The sequence below is a fragment of the Panthera pardus genome, unplaced genomic scaffold (assembly GCF_024362965.1).
Source record: "Panthera pardus isolate Hobbes unplaced genomic scaffold, ASM2436296v1 HiC_scaffold_11, whole genome shotgun sequence".
Lineage (NCBI taxonomy): Eukaryota > Metazoa > Chordata > Mammalia > Carnivora > Felidae > Panthera > Panthera pardus.
The window spans coordinates 87,592,749-87,609,265 of NW_026526666.1; the positions used below are offsets into that span (position 1 = coordinate 87,592,749).

A 16,517-nucleotide genomic window follows, 5' to 3' on the forward strand; every position below is an offset into this window, starting at 1 on the left:
ATGTTTATTCTTGAGAGAGAGGGAGAGAGAGACAGAGTGTGAGCAGGGGAGGAGCAGAGGGAGAAGGAGACACAGAATCTGAAGCAGGCCCCAGGCTCCGAGCTGTCAGCACAGAGCCCGACGCGGGGCTTGAGCTCATGAACCGCGAGATCATGACCTGAGTTGAAGTTGAATGCTTAATTGACCGAGCCACCCAGGCACCCCTAGAATCCCTGTTCTGAAGATTCAACAGACCAGTTCTTTTGATACCTACCAAGACTGACAATTTCTACGCTAATCCATCCCAAAGTGAAAGCTCTTCCTCTAAATTATTACCCATGAGCCTTAAATGAGGTAATAGAATGAATGTCAACCAAAGCGTCAGAAGAGTGGGTTTACATCAGTGTATCACAGTTTAATCTGGCAGGGCCTGGAGGTGGTCACTGCCGTTTCAGTGTCTTCATTCTCTCAGCTATAAAGTGGGATTATAGTCCATGCCATCCATGTATGCCACAGGCTGTTGTGGGGATCAGCTAAACTCTTAATGGGATGCTAGGGCTCTACTAAAAATACCACACACACAAGGAGTGTTTATCTCAGCTCCCCAGGAGGAGGTGGGCATTGTCCCAGCCCAACCCCCACTCCCCTCCAAATCAGATGCCCTGCAGATTCACCCTGGGGATTTAAATGCCAGTGGGTGGTACAGAGGCCAGAGAGTCAGAAACCCCCCCTTTTTTTTTTAATTTTTTTTAACATTTATTTACTTTTGAGACAGAGAGAGACAGAGCATGAACGGGGGAGGGTCAGAGAGAGGAAGACACAGAATCTGAAACAGGCTCCAGGCTCTGAGCCGTCAGCACAGAGCCCGACGCGGGGCTCGAACTCGCGAACTGTGAGATCGTGACCTGAGCCGAAGTCGGCCGCTTAACCAACTGAGCCACCCAGGCGCCCCCAGAAACCCTTTTTATAACATACAAGACGACTTCAAATACCAGGGCTGACAATCTGGAATTCTGGTGCCAAGTTTAAGAGCACTTTACTCAGAGTACAGAGAATCTTATTATGCTTTAATCTAATTCAGTGTCTAATCACAGGAAATGTCTAACATTGTCTCCCTCAGCCCCATCTGGACTGACACTACTCTGGTACCGTTCTTAGCTACTCAAGGATCAATAACCAGATGGACCTCCTAGCATGATTATAAGAAGGCTATTCCACAATACTACCTCTGAAAGTACATCCGTGTGAAGTCTCTGCCCCTTACATAATTATACATCCAAAAGGACCTATATCTGAAACAGCTAGAGAAGTCTCTAGACTGAGCTGCTATTTTTCTGTCTAAGCATTAAGGCTTCTCTGTAAAGGGTTTCCTTATACCCTAAAGTAACAACATTGGTCATACTTTAGAGGCTGCTCTCTAGGCCAGTCCTGAAAGCAAGAAACTAAAGTCTTCCTTCCCCATTGATTCTTATAATTAAAAACCAAGACTACTCCAGAGTTCTGTAAGGTAAGCGGTAGACCTGGGGAACGGCTTCTGGGAGAGTTGGAAAGGAGGAAGATTTGCTGATTTAGGTCAAGAACACAAGCACAGAAAAAACAAAAATGGTTCTGTAATGTCTTCCCAGGAGATCAGCATCTACTTGGCAAAGTTTAGCCTTAATCTCTGAAAAGCTCATTCCAGGAGTGAAAATGGGGGAGAAGGATCTTAAATAAGTGACTTATACCTTTTATTCAACACCCCACCCATTCCAAAGGACACAAATGAAGTTAAAGAGAGCCTTTGCCATAAGATACTATCTTCGCCCCACACTGAGCTTTCTTGAATAAGGGGAAATAATCAGATCTCACAGAACGCACCTTGGAAATTCTGAGCCACATGTATTTAGCTTTCTTCTGATCAGTAATTCAGCAATTTGGCCTACATAAGCATCTTTTTTTTTTTTTTTAATGAAAGAATTTACAAACCAAAGTTTAAAAAGTAGTAAATAGACTTAAGGTAAGGAGGCCAGAAAAATTATTTGACAGGTTAAAAAATCCTGGGAAGAAAGTGACACTAACGGAGGCTGCTGGAACATCACAGATACCAACAAATATTTCTTCTAACATCTAAAAACAGATGAGCAAAAAAAAAAACAAAAAAAAAACACAAATAATTTAAAATCACATCAACCAAAAATTAGGAGCTCTTTGATGTCGGTTCAGTACAAAATTATATTTCACGTACCCAGTACCATTTTCTAAAAATAAATAAGAATCTTTAAATATCTAAATTACACTAAAATACATACTTGATAAAGTTCACATCATTGATTCAGGAGCGTTTAGAAACCTACTCAAAGTGTTCATTTGCACTTACATATGATGCTAAATTATCAAATCTAGATTGAATGGTTTCTTGGCCAAGTACAGATTAGAAAATCACAAAATTGGGAAAGTAGAAAATAAAGCAGCCAGATCAGGTATCCTGACAACTACAAGAAGTGACAGCTGACAGCTTAACAGAAAGAGGGGAGAAAAACCACATAAAAGCAGATGAAGCTAGGATCTTTTTTTTTTTTTAATGTTTATTTTTGTGAGCGAGAGAGAGAGAGAGAGAGAGAGAATGAGCAGGGGAGGGACAGAGAGAAAGGGAGACACAGAATCAATTCAAAGCAGGCTCCGGGCTCCGAGCTGTCAGCGCAAAGCCCAACGTGGGGCCCGAACCCATGAACCGCGAGATCATGACCTGAGTGAAAGTCAGGCGCTCAACCGACTGAACCACCCAGGCGCCCCAAAGCTAGGATCTTTAAAAGGTAGGATTCACAATGTTTAGCACAGAATCTTTTAAAAAATGAGTAGACATATGAAAATGTACAAAAAAGTGACCCATAACCAGGAGATTAAAACAGTCAGTAAGTACAGACTCAATGATGACAAAGATTTTGGAAACAGCAAAAAACACCATTTGAAAAACTATTGTAAATACCCCTTGGAATTTAAAGAAAACTATGGAAATAATAAATGAACAGATGGGAAATATCAGATAAACAGAAACCATGGAAAAGGTCCAGATGGAAATTCTAGAAGTAAAAAAAATAAAATTTAAAAATCCTTGAAATAAAAAAATCGCTGGGTGGGCTTAACAACCAATGGAAAAGTTCAGTGAACTTGAAGATATGTTAATATAAATTATCTACATCAAAACACAAAAAGGCTGAAAAGAAAATGAAGAGATTCAGTTATCTGTAAAAAAGTATCAAGCAATCTAACTTCTATGTAACTGGAGTTCTAAATGGGGGTGCCTGGATGGCTCAGTCAGTTAAGCCTCCGATTCTCAACTTTGGCTCAGGTCATGATCTCACAGTTCGTGGGTTCAAGCCCTGCATCAGGCTCCATGTTGACAGTGCGGAGCCTCCTTTGGATTCTCTCTCTCTCCCGCCCCCTCCCCTGGGCACACACACTCTCTCAAAATAAATAAACTTTAAAAAAGGAGGAGGAGGAGGAAGGAAGAAGAAAAGTAATAGGAGATGGAATGGGGCAGAAAAAAAATATTGAAGAAATATTAGCCAAAATTTTTCCAAACTTGATGAAAAAATACCAATCTGCAGATATAAGAAACTTAATAAACCCCAAGAAAATAACCAATGACATCCACATCTAGGCATATCACAGTTGAATTGCTGAAAATGAAAGGCAAAAGTAGCATACCAAGAGAGGGGAAATATATACAGGGAAATATACTCTAACCTTTCATCAGAAACAATGAAAGCTACAAGACAATGGGTCTTTCGTTAAAGAAAAATAAAATTTTATACCCATCAAAAATAGCCTTTTAAAATGAAGGCAAAATAGAGACATTTTCAGGTAAACATAAGCTACAAGGATTTGTGACCAGCAAACCTATACTACAAGAAATATTAAGAGTTGTTTTTCAGGCTGATGGGAAAGTGGTACCAGAACTGACATGCAAGAAGGAATGAAGGACACTATAAATGGTAAGTATGTGGATGAATAAAAAAGACTCCAATTTATTCATTTATTCAAGAAAACTGTTTGAAGCAAAAAAAATTACTAATGTGTTATGAACTATATATATAGAAGCAAAATATATGACATGAGAATGAAAACTGAAAAGAGGGTAACACAAGCAGATTGTCAGACTAGATAAAGAAGTGATAAGAAGATAGTGAATGAAGCCCAAAATAAGCAGAAGGAAGGAAACAGAGGCAAATGTAAGTATTAAATTTTTTTTTAAAAAAAATAGATATTTTTTAAAAAAGATCAGGGGTTGGGGCACCTGGGTGGCTTAGTCAGTTAAGCGTCTGACTTCAGCTCAGGTCATGATCTCACAGTTCGTGAGTTCGAGCCCTGCATCAGGCTCTGTGCTGACAGCCTAGAGCCTGCATCAGATTCTGTGTCTCCCTCTCTTCTGATCCTCACCTGCTCACACTCTGTCTCTCTCTCCTTCAAAAATAAATAAACATTAAAAAAAAAAAAAGATCAGGGGCGCCTGGGTGGCTCAGTCCGTTAAGCGTCCAACTTCAGCTCAAGTCATGATCTCATGGTTTGTGAGTTTGAGCCCCATGTCAGGCTCTGTGCTCGGAGCCTGGAGCCTGCTTCAAGTTCTGCTTCTCCCTTTCTCTGCGCACCCCCTTCATGCTCTGTCTCTCTTAAAAATAAATAAACATTAAAAAAATGTTTTTAAAAAGATCAAAAGTTGGTTCCAAAGATCAGTAAAATTGATGAACTACTAGCTACACTATTTTTTCAAAAATTTTTTTAGTGTTTTTATTTTATTTTTGAGAGAGAGAGAGAGAGACAGAACATGAGCGGGGGAGGGGCAGAGAGAGAGGGAGACACAGATCCGAAGCAGGCTCCAGGCTCCGAGCTGTCAGCACAGAGCCTGATGAGGGGCTCAAACTCACAGACTGCGAGATCATGACCTGAGCTGAAGTCAGACGCTCAACCGACTGAGCCACCCAGGCGCCCCCTAGCTACACTATTTTTAAAGAATGCAACAAAGAAAGCAATTACCAGTATGGAAAATGAAAGAGGGAGCACCACTACAGGTCCTACAAATATTAAAAGGAAAATGAGAATCTTGGGAACAACTTTATTCTAATAAATTCTATAATTTGGATGAAATAGACAAATTTGTTGAAAGCAAAACTGACAAAACTGACGAGACAAATTCTGAATAGCCTTATATCTGTTAAAGTAATTGAAATGATCATTTAAAACCTCTCTCTCTCTCTCTCTCTCTCACACACACACACACACACACACACACACACACACACACACACACACACAAATCCCTGTAGGCCTGGATGGCTTTGGTGGTGGTAAATGGTAAATTCTATCAAACATTTAAGGAAGACCTAATATTAGTGTCCCACAAACTTGTGCAGAAAATATGATAACATTTTTCAGCTCATTTTATGAAGTAACATAATGCTGTACCAAAAACCAGACAAAGCCCTTACAGGAAAACTATAGAGCAATATGCCTCATGAACACAGATGCAAAAATTCTTAACAAAATACTTGAAAAGCAAATGCAAATTTACCATTCTTTTAAAATCAATATGATTTGGGGGCACCTGGGTGGCTCAGTTGGTTGACCATCAGACTTCGGCTCAGGTCATGATCTCTCAGTTCATGAGTTTGAGCCCCACATCAGACTAGCTGCTGTCAGCCTGTCTGCCTGTCAGAGCCCTGCAAAGCCTACTTTAGGTCCTCTGTTCCCGCCCACCCCCCCCCCCCACCCTGCTCTTCCCCCATTTGCACACTCTCTCTCTCAAAAAAAATTTTTTTTTAAAAAGGGTAAAATCAATATGACTTACCATATTAACAGAATTAAAGAGAAAATATGACCATCTCCAGAGACTCAGAAAAAGTATTTGACAAAATTCAATTCCATTTCTGATAAAAACTCTCAGCAAACTAGGAACGTTATGGTAACTTCAACCTGATAAAAGGCATCTACCAACACCTATACCTAACATCATACTTAATGTAAAAGACTGAATGCTTCTCCCTTGAGATCAAGAGCAAAGCAAAGAGGTCAGTTCTCACCACTTCTATCTCACATTGAACCAGAAGTCCTAGCCAGTGCAATGAAGGAAGAAAAAGAAATAAAAGGCATAAAACATTGGAAAGGAAGAAGTAAAACCGTCTTGACTCATAGACAACATAATTGTATACCTAACAGATCCTAAAGAATCTACAAAGAACAAATTTAATAAATGAACTCAATAAGGTCACATGACACAAAATCAATATACAAAAATCTATTGTATTTCTGTGTACTAGCAATAAAAATTTAAAATTAAAAATTTAAAGATTACTATTTACAGTAGCAAATGCTGTTGTACTAAAAGACGTTCACGTCCTCTACATCAAAAAGTATAAACCATCGTTGAGAGAAAGAAAATCTAAATAAACGGAGAGAGATACCACATTCATGGATCAAAGACCCAATATTGTTAAGATATCGGTTCTCCCCAATTTGACTCACAGATTCAAAGCAAACCCAATCACACTGCCAGCAGGACTTTTCGCAGAAACTGACAAGCTCATTCTCAAATGTTTGCAGAAATGCAAAGGATCTACAATAACCAAAGCAATTTTGAAAAGGAAGCTCAAAGATAGAGGGCCTGCTTTTAAGACTTATTATAAAGCTACAGCATCAAGATAGTATGAATTAGCATAAACATAAATCAGTAGAACAGAAGAGTCCAGAAACAGAACCATGTATATATGGTCGATTTATCTACCATGGATTCAAAGCAATTCAATGAGGAAAGGAGAGACTTTTCAACAAAAAGTGGTAAAAAACTGGACATCTAAAAGTAAAATAATGACTCTCAACTCCTACCTCATAACACATACAAAAATTAGTTAGAAGTAGACAGGAGACCTAAAAGTAAAAACTAAAATGATCACGCTTCTGGAATTAAAAGGAGACTATTTTCATGACCATGGGGAAGGGAAAGGCTTTTTGGTTTTGTTTTGTTTTTTTTTTCTAAGTAGACACAGAAAGCACTAACCATAAAAGAAAATATTGATACACTGACTTCATCAAAATTTAAAACTTCTGTTCTTTGGAGCACCTGGGTGGCTCAGTCAGTTGAGCTTCCAACTTCGGCTCAGGTCATGATCTCATGGTCTGTGAGTTCAAGCCCCACGTCGGGCTCTGTGCTGACAGCTCGGAGCCTGGAGCCTGCCTCAGATTCTGTGTCTCCCTCTCTCTCTGCCCCTCCACCACTTGCACTGTGCGTGTGTGTGTGTGTGTGCACGCGCACGCAAGTGTGTGTGTGTGTCAAATAATGAATAAACATTAAAAAAAACTTCTCTTTGATCACTAAGAAAATGAAATATTCTGGGAGCTAATATGTATGTATGTATGTTTAGTTATTTTTGAGAGTGAGAGAGCGTGAGCTGGGGAGGTGCAGAGAGAGACACACACACACACACAGAATCTGAAGCAGACTCCAGGCTCTGAGCTGTCAGCACAGAGCCTGATGCAGGGCTCGAACCCACGAGCCATGACATCATGACCTGAGCTGAAGTCGGATGCTAAACCGACTGAGCCATGCAGGCACCCTTGGGAGCTAATATTTATAATAGACCGGGAGTGAATATTTACAGTATGTATATCTGACAAAGGACTTATATCCAGAATATATAAAGTATTTCTATATCCAATAAGATGACAAACAGCCCAATTTTTTAATTTAAAAAAGGGCATAAGATTTGAATAGACACTTATAGGATGATACGTAAGTAGTAAACACATGAAAAGATGTTCAATACCGATAGTTAACAAGGAATCAAGAATTAAAACTACAATGAAATATTACTACACATCACATAGAATGGCTAAACTTAAAAAGGTGAACAATAGCAAGTGTTGACAAAGATGCAGAATTCTCACACACTGCTGACAGAAGTATAAAATGGCCTTAACTACTTAGGGAGAATATCTCCAGTTTTCCTATAAAGTTAAACATATGTCTACTCTATGAACCAGCAATTCTACTCCCAAGTATTGACACAAAAGGAATGGAACGATGCCTATACAAAGTCTGTACATATAATATTCACAGCAGCTTTATTCATAATAGCCAAACACTGGAAACAACCAAAAAGTCCAACAACGGGTGATGGATAAACAAACTGCAGTATATTCATGCGAGAAAACATATCTCAACAATAAAAAGGAATGAAGTATGGAATATGTTCAGGGATGAATTTCAGAAACATCCTTGGTGAAGGAAGCCCTGCACAAAAGGGCATATGTTATATTACTCCATTTATTTCAAGTTCCAGGACAGGCAAATCTCTTGTGACACGCTGAAATAGGAGATGGGAGGTGGGTGATGGGGGATTGCCTGGGAAGGAACAGAGGGACCTTTCTGAGGCCATGGGAATGTTCCACACCTTCATGGGTGCTTTACGCGGTTTTCTGCATTTGTCAAAATTCAGCAAACTGTATATTTAAGATCTGTGCATTTTGCTACATGTAAACTACACTTAAATAAATAGGTAGTACCTGCATCACAGAGTTGTTGTTAAAAAAAAAAAAGGGACAAAAACACAGGGAGAGGCACTGAGAGGCCAAAAGACACCTATACAACTCAGCAGGCCCTACAGAACATGCTGTATTGCACAGTCGATTTTCTGGACCACCAAGTCATGACAGAGGTGGAGGAGCGGGGAGAAATCTATTATTCAACCACTGAAAATGGTTGTTATTTAGTGAACACTGTTTGCCTGTAAGTTTCACCTGTGGAGCAGGAGATACCCCGAGCGTGCCAGATAAAAGCACAATTATTGCTCATCGATTAAAAAGAACGCTAATCAGTCTGCCAAAGTTCCTTCTGTAAAGTTACCACTAGCGGTTCTGCACTAATACAGATGGACAACTGCCCTGGTCTTGGCCTTTAATTAATGAAAAGGCGGAGTTAAGAGACATACTCAGGCCTCCTTGTGAGTAAGAGCTGTTCTGCCTGCCTGCCTGCCTGCCAAGTTTGGGGAGCTCTCAACCCAAATCTTAGAAAACAGCCTTTTCAGGGAAGAAAACACCTACGCCTGGGCCACCACACATACTAAGCCTGAAGCCTATAGCTGTGGTCTCCATGGTTTCTGCTCTCTTTGGCGGTGGAGGTCTGACTTGTAGTGATCTCAGCCACATCGACTCTGCATTTAAAAGAACCAAAATTGGGGGTGCCTGGGTGGCTCGGTCGGTTGAGCGTTCGACTTCGGCTCAGGTCATGATCTCTCAGTTTGTGAGCTCGGGTCCCACATCGGACTCTGTGCTGACAGCTCGGAGCTGGAACCTGCTTCGGATTCTGTGTCTCCTTCTCTCCCTGCCCCTCCCCCACTTGTGCTCTGTCTCTCTCTGCCTATCAAAAATAAATAAATGTAAAAAAAATTTTCTTTTTAAATAAAAGAACCCAAATTGGGGCACCTGGCTGGCTCAGTTGGTAGAGTATGTTATTCTTGATCTCAGAGTCCTGAGTTCAAGCCCCACACTCTGTGTGGAGCCTACTTTAAAAAATTAAAAATAGGGGTGCTTGGGTGGCTCAGTCAGTTAAGCTTCCAATTTCGGCTCAGGTCATGATCTCATGTTCACAAGTTCAAGCCCCGCATCGGGCTCTGTGCTGACAGCTCAGAGCTTCAGATTCCTTCTTCAGATTCCGTGTCTCCCTCTCTCTCTGCTCTTCCCCACTCATGCTCTCTCTCTCTCTCTCAAAAATAAATAAATATTTTTTTAAAAGTGTAATAAATAAGAGAACCAAAACTATGCTGTTTTGGCTATTCACTAGCCTCCAGAGCCAAGTGGGGGTAAAGAAGAGGGACTTAGGCCCTAGGGTCCTCAGAATTCTTTTGAGGAGTCTTCAATTTGATGTCTTGTCATCATCTGCCATGACGATGCAGAGCTAAGAAAGTCTTGTTTTGTTTCCCCAAATCATGCAAACACTTGCCTGTGAGGCCCTGGCCCTGGGGTAGTTGGAAGTCAAGAACCAGGGCTTACTGTCTGAATGAGCCTGGTCTTTCTGGACCACAGGTGTAGAGAACTGGAATCATCATCATCATCATCATCTTGGATCAAAGACACTCGTCCCTGCTCCATGCACGGTTCCTCTTTTAAAGTAATGTAATAAATACCCATGAATTCACCTGAGGCAGCTACTCTCCTGAATCATGTCCATCATTCCCTTGCTAAGGCTTTCCTGACCTGGCCAATGAAAACAAGGCAGGGAGAGAATTCCCTAAAGCTCTCCCACCACCTCCCTTTGTGTAACACAGACTCAACCCAGGATACAGGAAGGCCAGAGGCGGTACCCACAGGACTGGTTGCCCACCGAGATTATGAAACCGCTTCCCTGAATGGAATTCCTTTCCAATTTGTGAGCCTGATTTATTTTCTTCAGTAAGAGAAAAGATGTAAGTCCCTCTGAGCAAAGTATGCCTGATATATATCACAATATTTATTTTTGGTAGAGTAATGGATCAGTCTTCAGGGAAAGCTAGAGAAAAGGCATTTCTTGAGCTTGGATGTAAATCAGTCACTCCAAAAACCGCAGGGGAATCTATATTCTTATCCCTCTGCTAACTACAGTGTGAACTACACAGCTGACTTTTAAAAGTCATTGTTTCTAGACCTAACACTAACGACAGAGGTAAGGATGTGAGTCCCAACAAACAACCGCTCCTGAAATGTCTGCACCTCATTCCCCCAAATGATAGTGCAATGCGAAATAAGAGATCCAGCCGACCTGTGGGTGTCAAGTTGTCCACCTGGTGGGGACAAGGTCTAAGCTTTACACACAGTACTCCATTCCAAGGAAGAAGGATGAGGCGCGGCTGGGCTTAGGATGTAAGGGTCTCCCAAAGGACCTGTCCAGTTACTATGGGCCAGACTTCCTATCTACATGAAATGTATCATAGAGCAGGACAAGAGTGAAACTGAAGGACAGGGAGAAGAAAAGATCTTCAATGAATCTGCAACTTAAACAGAGCTCTTCAAAGGAAAGAGTGTTCCTAATATTAATTACCCTGAACATCTCACAGGCTCAGATTCACATGCTACAAAGAACACAAAGCCCTTTAATTTTCCTACCCCTCCACGGCCCTAGTGGTGATAAATCAGATATACAGGGAAACCACACATGACTAACGAACCAGCCCATTAACGGCAAGCAAAGATCATTTGCCAAGATGACTTATTCAGACATAGTCACATATCATAACCAGCGATATCCTGGAGGCTTAACGCAGCAGGCATAGAAAGCAAGAGCTGGGGCCCTCCCTGCCAAGTTTCAGGCACTCCAGGGCAACTCGGGCATCCTCCAGATGCCTGCTATCCAGGCATGAAAAGATTTTATTCATGGCTGCCACCTCCCCACTCTCTTCAAGGTAGACTACATGCACTTGGAAAATTACTGCAACTTCTAAAAGGCCTCTTGGGTCACGGAGCTGCTAAGTCCCCAGCCTTGCCATGGCCCCTACGCTGACACTCTTAGAATTGCAGGTACCCTCAGGAAGAAGACCCAACTTTTGCCACCAGCAACTTTAACTGTTAGTTTATAGATCTCTGCTGTAGCCACTCATTTAAGTAACTGAGTTCCAACTAGGTGTCAGACCCTATTCTAGGTGCTTGGGCAGATCCGTAAACAAAACAGTAAACAGGCGGGAGTGAGGGAAAGACAAGGGTCCCTTAAATGCCAGTCCCTTTGTTTTACCAGGAAAACAGGTCCAGTGATAGACAGGAGTTTTTCTTTGAGGTCAGAGTTGATGGCATGACTAGGTCTTGAACCCAGGCTGGATTCTTAGCAGGACTGCCACATTCGGTGGTGCATAAGGGGACTGGACAGAGAGGATGGGGATGAAATTCAACCCATGTTCTGCCTATGGACCAGGGGAAGCTCCATTCCAATACTACATTCTCACTGTCTCAGACTTCCCAGTTCCCTTTAACAAAAGCCCCCTAAACTGGAAGGGACAACTGAGGTTCCCCAGATTGGCAACCATCAGCAGCAGGACCCAGGAGAGTGTGAACCCTTTCACTGAGATGTAACCCTGACAAGCTACACATCCCCCCAGCGCTTGTTATGAGTGAGAAAATCTGTTGAACTCGAATCTGTAAGGAATCCACCAATGGCAAAGCTCCCCTATAATTAATGATTATGACAATAATTTCCTATATCATCTTCAGATCTGGAAGAGAAGGCTGCTAGCAAGCTGTTTTACCTTCTCGCCAACTCCTTTACTCTTCATGATCCCAGGCTGAGGAGTTGTCACTGTTCAATCCCATCTCTAAAGTCCCATCTGGGGGCGCTGGGGTGTCCAACTCTTGATTTGGGCTGTCACGATCTGATAGGTCGTGAGATCGAGCCCAGCGACGGAGCTTGCTTTATCTATTCTTGACTAAGTGCCAGGGATGCAACAGTGAATACCACCACAATCGTCAACAACGGCACGCCATTGTCACCTCATGGAACTAACTAGCGCATTGCAAACAGAGCTGGGAGAAGCCCAACTGCTAAGGAGTCCCTGACCAGACTGGCAGTCTACTTAGGGACCGCGTCTGGAAGCAAGGGTGTATGCGACACTCCCTCACTCCATTTTACAGAAGGAAAAATAAGGTCCAGGAATGAGAGCAGGTAGCTTGCCCAAAGTCAGATGTTGACAGTTGAACTGTCATTCACATTCTCTGGGTCTCCCCTTTCCACCACATTGCCTCCTGCAAGGTTCCATGGCTGCAGAGTGAAGAAAAATAGTTGGTTCTATGGACAGATTGTTTCCTGATGTACGTACACACCCAGAACATGTGGCTTCAACCCATCTTATCAGCACAGACCCCATGGCCATGTTCATCTCTCAAAGCAGTAGTTTATAAATATACTTCATTGATCTAGAGCCTGGGTGTCCAGTCTTCATTCACTCTCATTTATCACCCTCTCTGTGTCTCTCTTGACGTTTACTTTCACTTTAAAAACCTCGTCTTATAAGAACAGAGCCCTTTTTATCTGATACTAGCTCCCCCTCTGCTCCTGGGGTCTAATCAATCCATGTCTGGAAATAAACAAGCCAGAGAGGGAAGCACCAGTCCCTCTTACGAAAACAGGCACCTTTCTAAAATGATCTACCCCTGGGCACGGCACAGATAGAAATTTAAATGAGAAGGAAATAAAGACAACCTCCAGCCATAGTCCTATGCATTCCCTATCAGGCAGGACACCGGGGAAGGTAGCTCTGTGTTAACAGCTAACCCAAAGACTCGGCCCCACATTTTCCAGGTTGTTGGGAGGGGCGGGGGTCCAAACTCAAGAAGCCTGAAGAGACAGCAGGCTTCAACATATTCTAGTATATCTGGTTCAGCCTCCTCTGTTCTGAGGAGCTTAAGGTCTTCAGGAGAGTAGGAGAGGGCTCACTGAACACCAACTGCAGGTAATGCAAGCGGGCCTCCAGCTGCTACCAGGGGTGCTCAGAGATGCCAGTCTGAACGATCCAGACATCTGGCAACCAACACAAACCTTCGCCCGTCATGTTATTTTACACCCACCTGCAGAGCAGAGTCTCCACACCTCCCACCACCCCCCAGCTGCTGCAGCCTGCAGCCTCTGCCGGCAAGGGAAGCTGTCTCTGTATGTAGAGGGGCAGAACCAAGTCCCCACTAGCCAGCACCCCCTTCCTACCATGGCTCCCGGCCCCAGGCTTTCAGAAATAGGTCACATATCTAGATGCAAATGCAGAAAGCACCTCTTCTGATGAGGACAGCAGTTAGTTCTTCATTCTTTGGGGGAGGCTTCTGAAAATCTGATGGCAGCACGGGACACCCCCACGAAAAACTGCATGCGTGTAGTTTATATGTAATGTCACTGGGAGTTACTGCTCTCCAGGGAGGTGTAAAAAGGCAGAAAGGGCTAATGTGCTCAGAGCTGGCTTCAAGAAAGGGAGCTGCGGGTGGTTCACATAAGTAGTCAACGGCACAGTTCTTAACCAAAAAGGGGGAAATGATGTCCCTTCCTTAGCTCCTGCAAGTTCCAGCCTTCAATTAACGTTTGAGATTTCAACAAGAATTTGAAAACTGAGAGCGCGCACGCACGCGCGCGCGCACACACACACACACACACACACACACACACACACCAAGGACTCATCTTTGTGGCTTTCTATCTTGACGTCATAAAATGTCCTGTGACTGCTAGTTAAGATAGTCTCCAAACGGGGCTTATCTTGGAAGGGCTGAGTACCAACAGAGGTAAGAAGTGTGGGAGAGGTGGACACTGGGATGGAGGACAGTCCAGACACGGAGAAAGGGACAGCTAAGCTCTCCACTGGCTCTGAGCAGATCCCGGCAGGGCAGGTCCTGACCCTTGCTGCTGGCTCCCCCTGGAAATCAGACCTGCTGACTCCTTTGCAGCAAACAAAAAGTCCAGACAGAAACAGTCCTTTCCTTCAGGGTCCATCCATGGCATGGGGAGGGCCAAGGCGGGGGTGTGGGGGAAGCATCCTCTCATTTCTAGGGAGGAGACCCTGGCCCACTGCTTGCCCATAGCCCCCTCGTGGCCTGGGGGTGTCACTGCAGCCCCCTCTGCATTGCTGGGCAAAAACCTCAGGCAGGCAGCTGTAACAGTGGTACAGCTGAGTATTTAGTTACCAGTGGCGGCTTGGCAACAATCTTCAAGCCACGGCGAGGCTGCCGTTTGCTTTTGGTTTCTTAAGCTGAGACCAAGACTCACACTCAAAGTGATCCTTCTAAACCCCTCCCTCCCACAATCCCTACAGGGAACAAGTCCAAGACCCGCTTCATTAGGCCAATCACCTCAGAGCTTCTGTAACATTACCACCACCCTATTGATCATTCCTTCCTGCATCACATGCTATTATGTACAACTGTTCCCAAGCTCAACAGAAATAGTTAGCAAGAATCCACAACACTTTCCGGCTTGATTACAAAATACTTTCAGGACACCAAATACACCCCCAAATCCTGGATTTCCAGGTAGCAGATCCTACAGGGGTTTAGGGAAAGTCAGGACTTACGGACACACAGTGAGAAAGAAGGTGGCTCTTGGCCCTGTGCAAGCAGCTAACTAGCAACTCCACAAAGGGACAGAGCCCACCTGGGCTGGGGACTTGACCGGAAGGACCAGAGTCCGGGAGTAGGGCAGAGTCGGTCCAGCGGTTCAGCTACTGTCAGGGATGGGGATGATGAACTGAACCCAGCAGTGGGAAAGTGCCCACTAAGGAGAAAGTGGAAAGTTTGGGAGGAGAGAGGACGGTGCAGTGTGCCAGGAGGGCCTAAAGTAGTGAGTGGTCCAGGGACCAGAAGTGACTGGGGCCAGGGGAAACGGATGGAAGCACAGAGAGTCTTCCTTTCCCGAAGAAGGGGAGTCCTTACCTCCTTGATTTTCTCCCGCTGGGCTCGAACTAGGCTCTGGGGCTCCTTACTCTCATCCGCCCTAGTCCCCAGGACCGGGTGGCGGAGGCGGCTCTGGAACGCGTGGAAGTCAAAGCTAAACGGAATGCTCGGCTCCTGGGGTCTGAGGGCCGCGCTGCCGCTGCTCCGGGCCGCCGTGGCCATTTCGCGCGTCCCGGTGGGGTGGGTGCGCCGCAGCCACCCTTTCCGGCGCCGGGCATTGGCTTGGCTGCTGGCGTCGTCCTCACCCGGGGCTGGCACGGCGGGGGCCGGGTTGGGAGGCGACTCCTGCTCGCGGGCCAGAGGGTGGCCGGCGACTTCGGCCACCACCTCCAGGCCGGGCTGCTGGGTCCGGGGGGCCAGGAAGAGGCGCTTGAGGCGAGAGGAGTTGGGCAGCAGGAAGAGCGCCCCGAAGCACAGGGTGACGAGGCCCGAGAGGAAGAGAAGGAAGAGGAACTTCTGCGGCAGCCGCAGCCCCCACGGGGAGGCCGGGACGAAGACGGGGACTTTCCTCATGAGCATCGTGGCCTGGCGCGGGGCTGGGGCCGGTCAGCTCCGGCCGGGCCCCCCCACCCCGAGGCCCTCGGAGGGCAGGCACTGGCCGGCAGGGGGTTTGGCGCGGGGAGGTCGTCGAGGGGCGCCGCCCGGGGTGGGGGTCCCTGAGAGTTTCGCCGCTTCGGGGGCCGCCCCTGAAGTTCAAGGAGTTTGGGGGCGCGTCCCCCCGCGCCGAGGCGGGGGCGCAAGGGCCTCGGCGGGGCCCGGGCGCGCCGGGCGGCACGGCTCGGGGCCCGGGCCCGCAGGGGTCGGCCGCGCGCCACAGCCTTCGCTCCGGCCGCCGCGGAGCCCCTCCTCGCAGCGGCCGGAGCCCGCGGGGCCCGCTCCTTCCCGCGCTGCGGCCGCCGCCGGGGCCGTCACATGCCGTCCTCGGCGCCCAGGCTGTCCGCGCGGAGGGGCGCCCGCAGGCCTCGTCCCCGCGCCGCGCCGCCCGCAGCCCCTCGGCCCAAAGTTTCAGCCTCAGAAGCAGTTTCCAGAAGGGGCCGGCTCAGGGGGCGAGGCGGTGGCGGGGCTGGCGTGTCAGCGCCGCTGAGAGAGCGCGCCGACCCGGCCGGGTCGTGACAGCTCCC

The 16,517-nt window shown here is 45.7% G+C and overlaps 1 protein-coding gene across 2 annotated transcripts in view; it reads right to left on the reverse strand.

Annotated features, from left to right (window-relative positions):
- Positions 1–16,156, reverse strand: part of MAN1C1 (mannosidase alpha class 1C member 1) — a 141,000-nt gene extending 124,844 nt beyond the window's left edge. The window contains exon 1 of one of the 2 annotated variants that reach the window (XM_019461853.2): positions 15,376–16,156. In XM_019461853.2, coding sequence (XP_019317398.2) covers positions 15,376–15,915 — 540 coding nt within the window. In that variant the 5' untranslated portion in view covers positions 15,916–16,156. The remainder of the gene's footprint in view (positions 1–15,375) is intronic. The other variant, XM_019461852.2, reaches the window with a different exon arrangement.
- Positions 16,157–16,517: the final 361 nt, after the last annotated feature.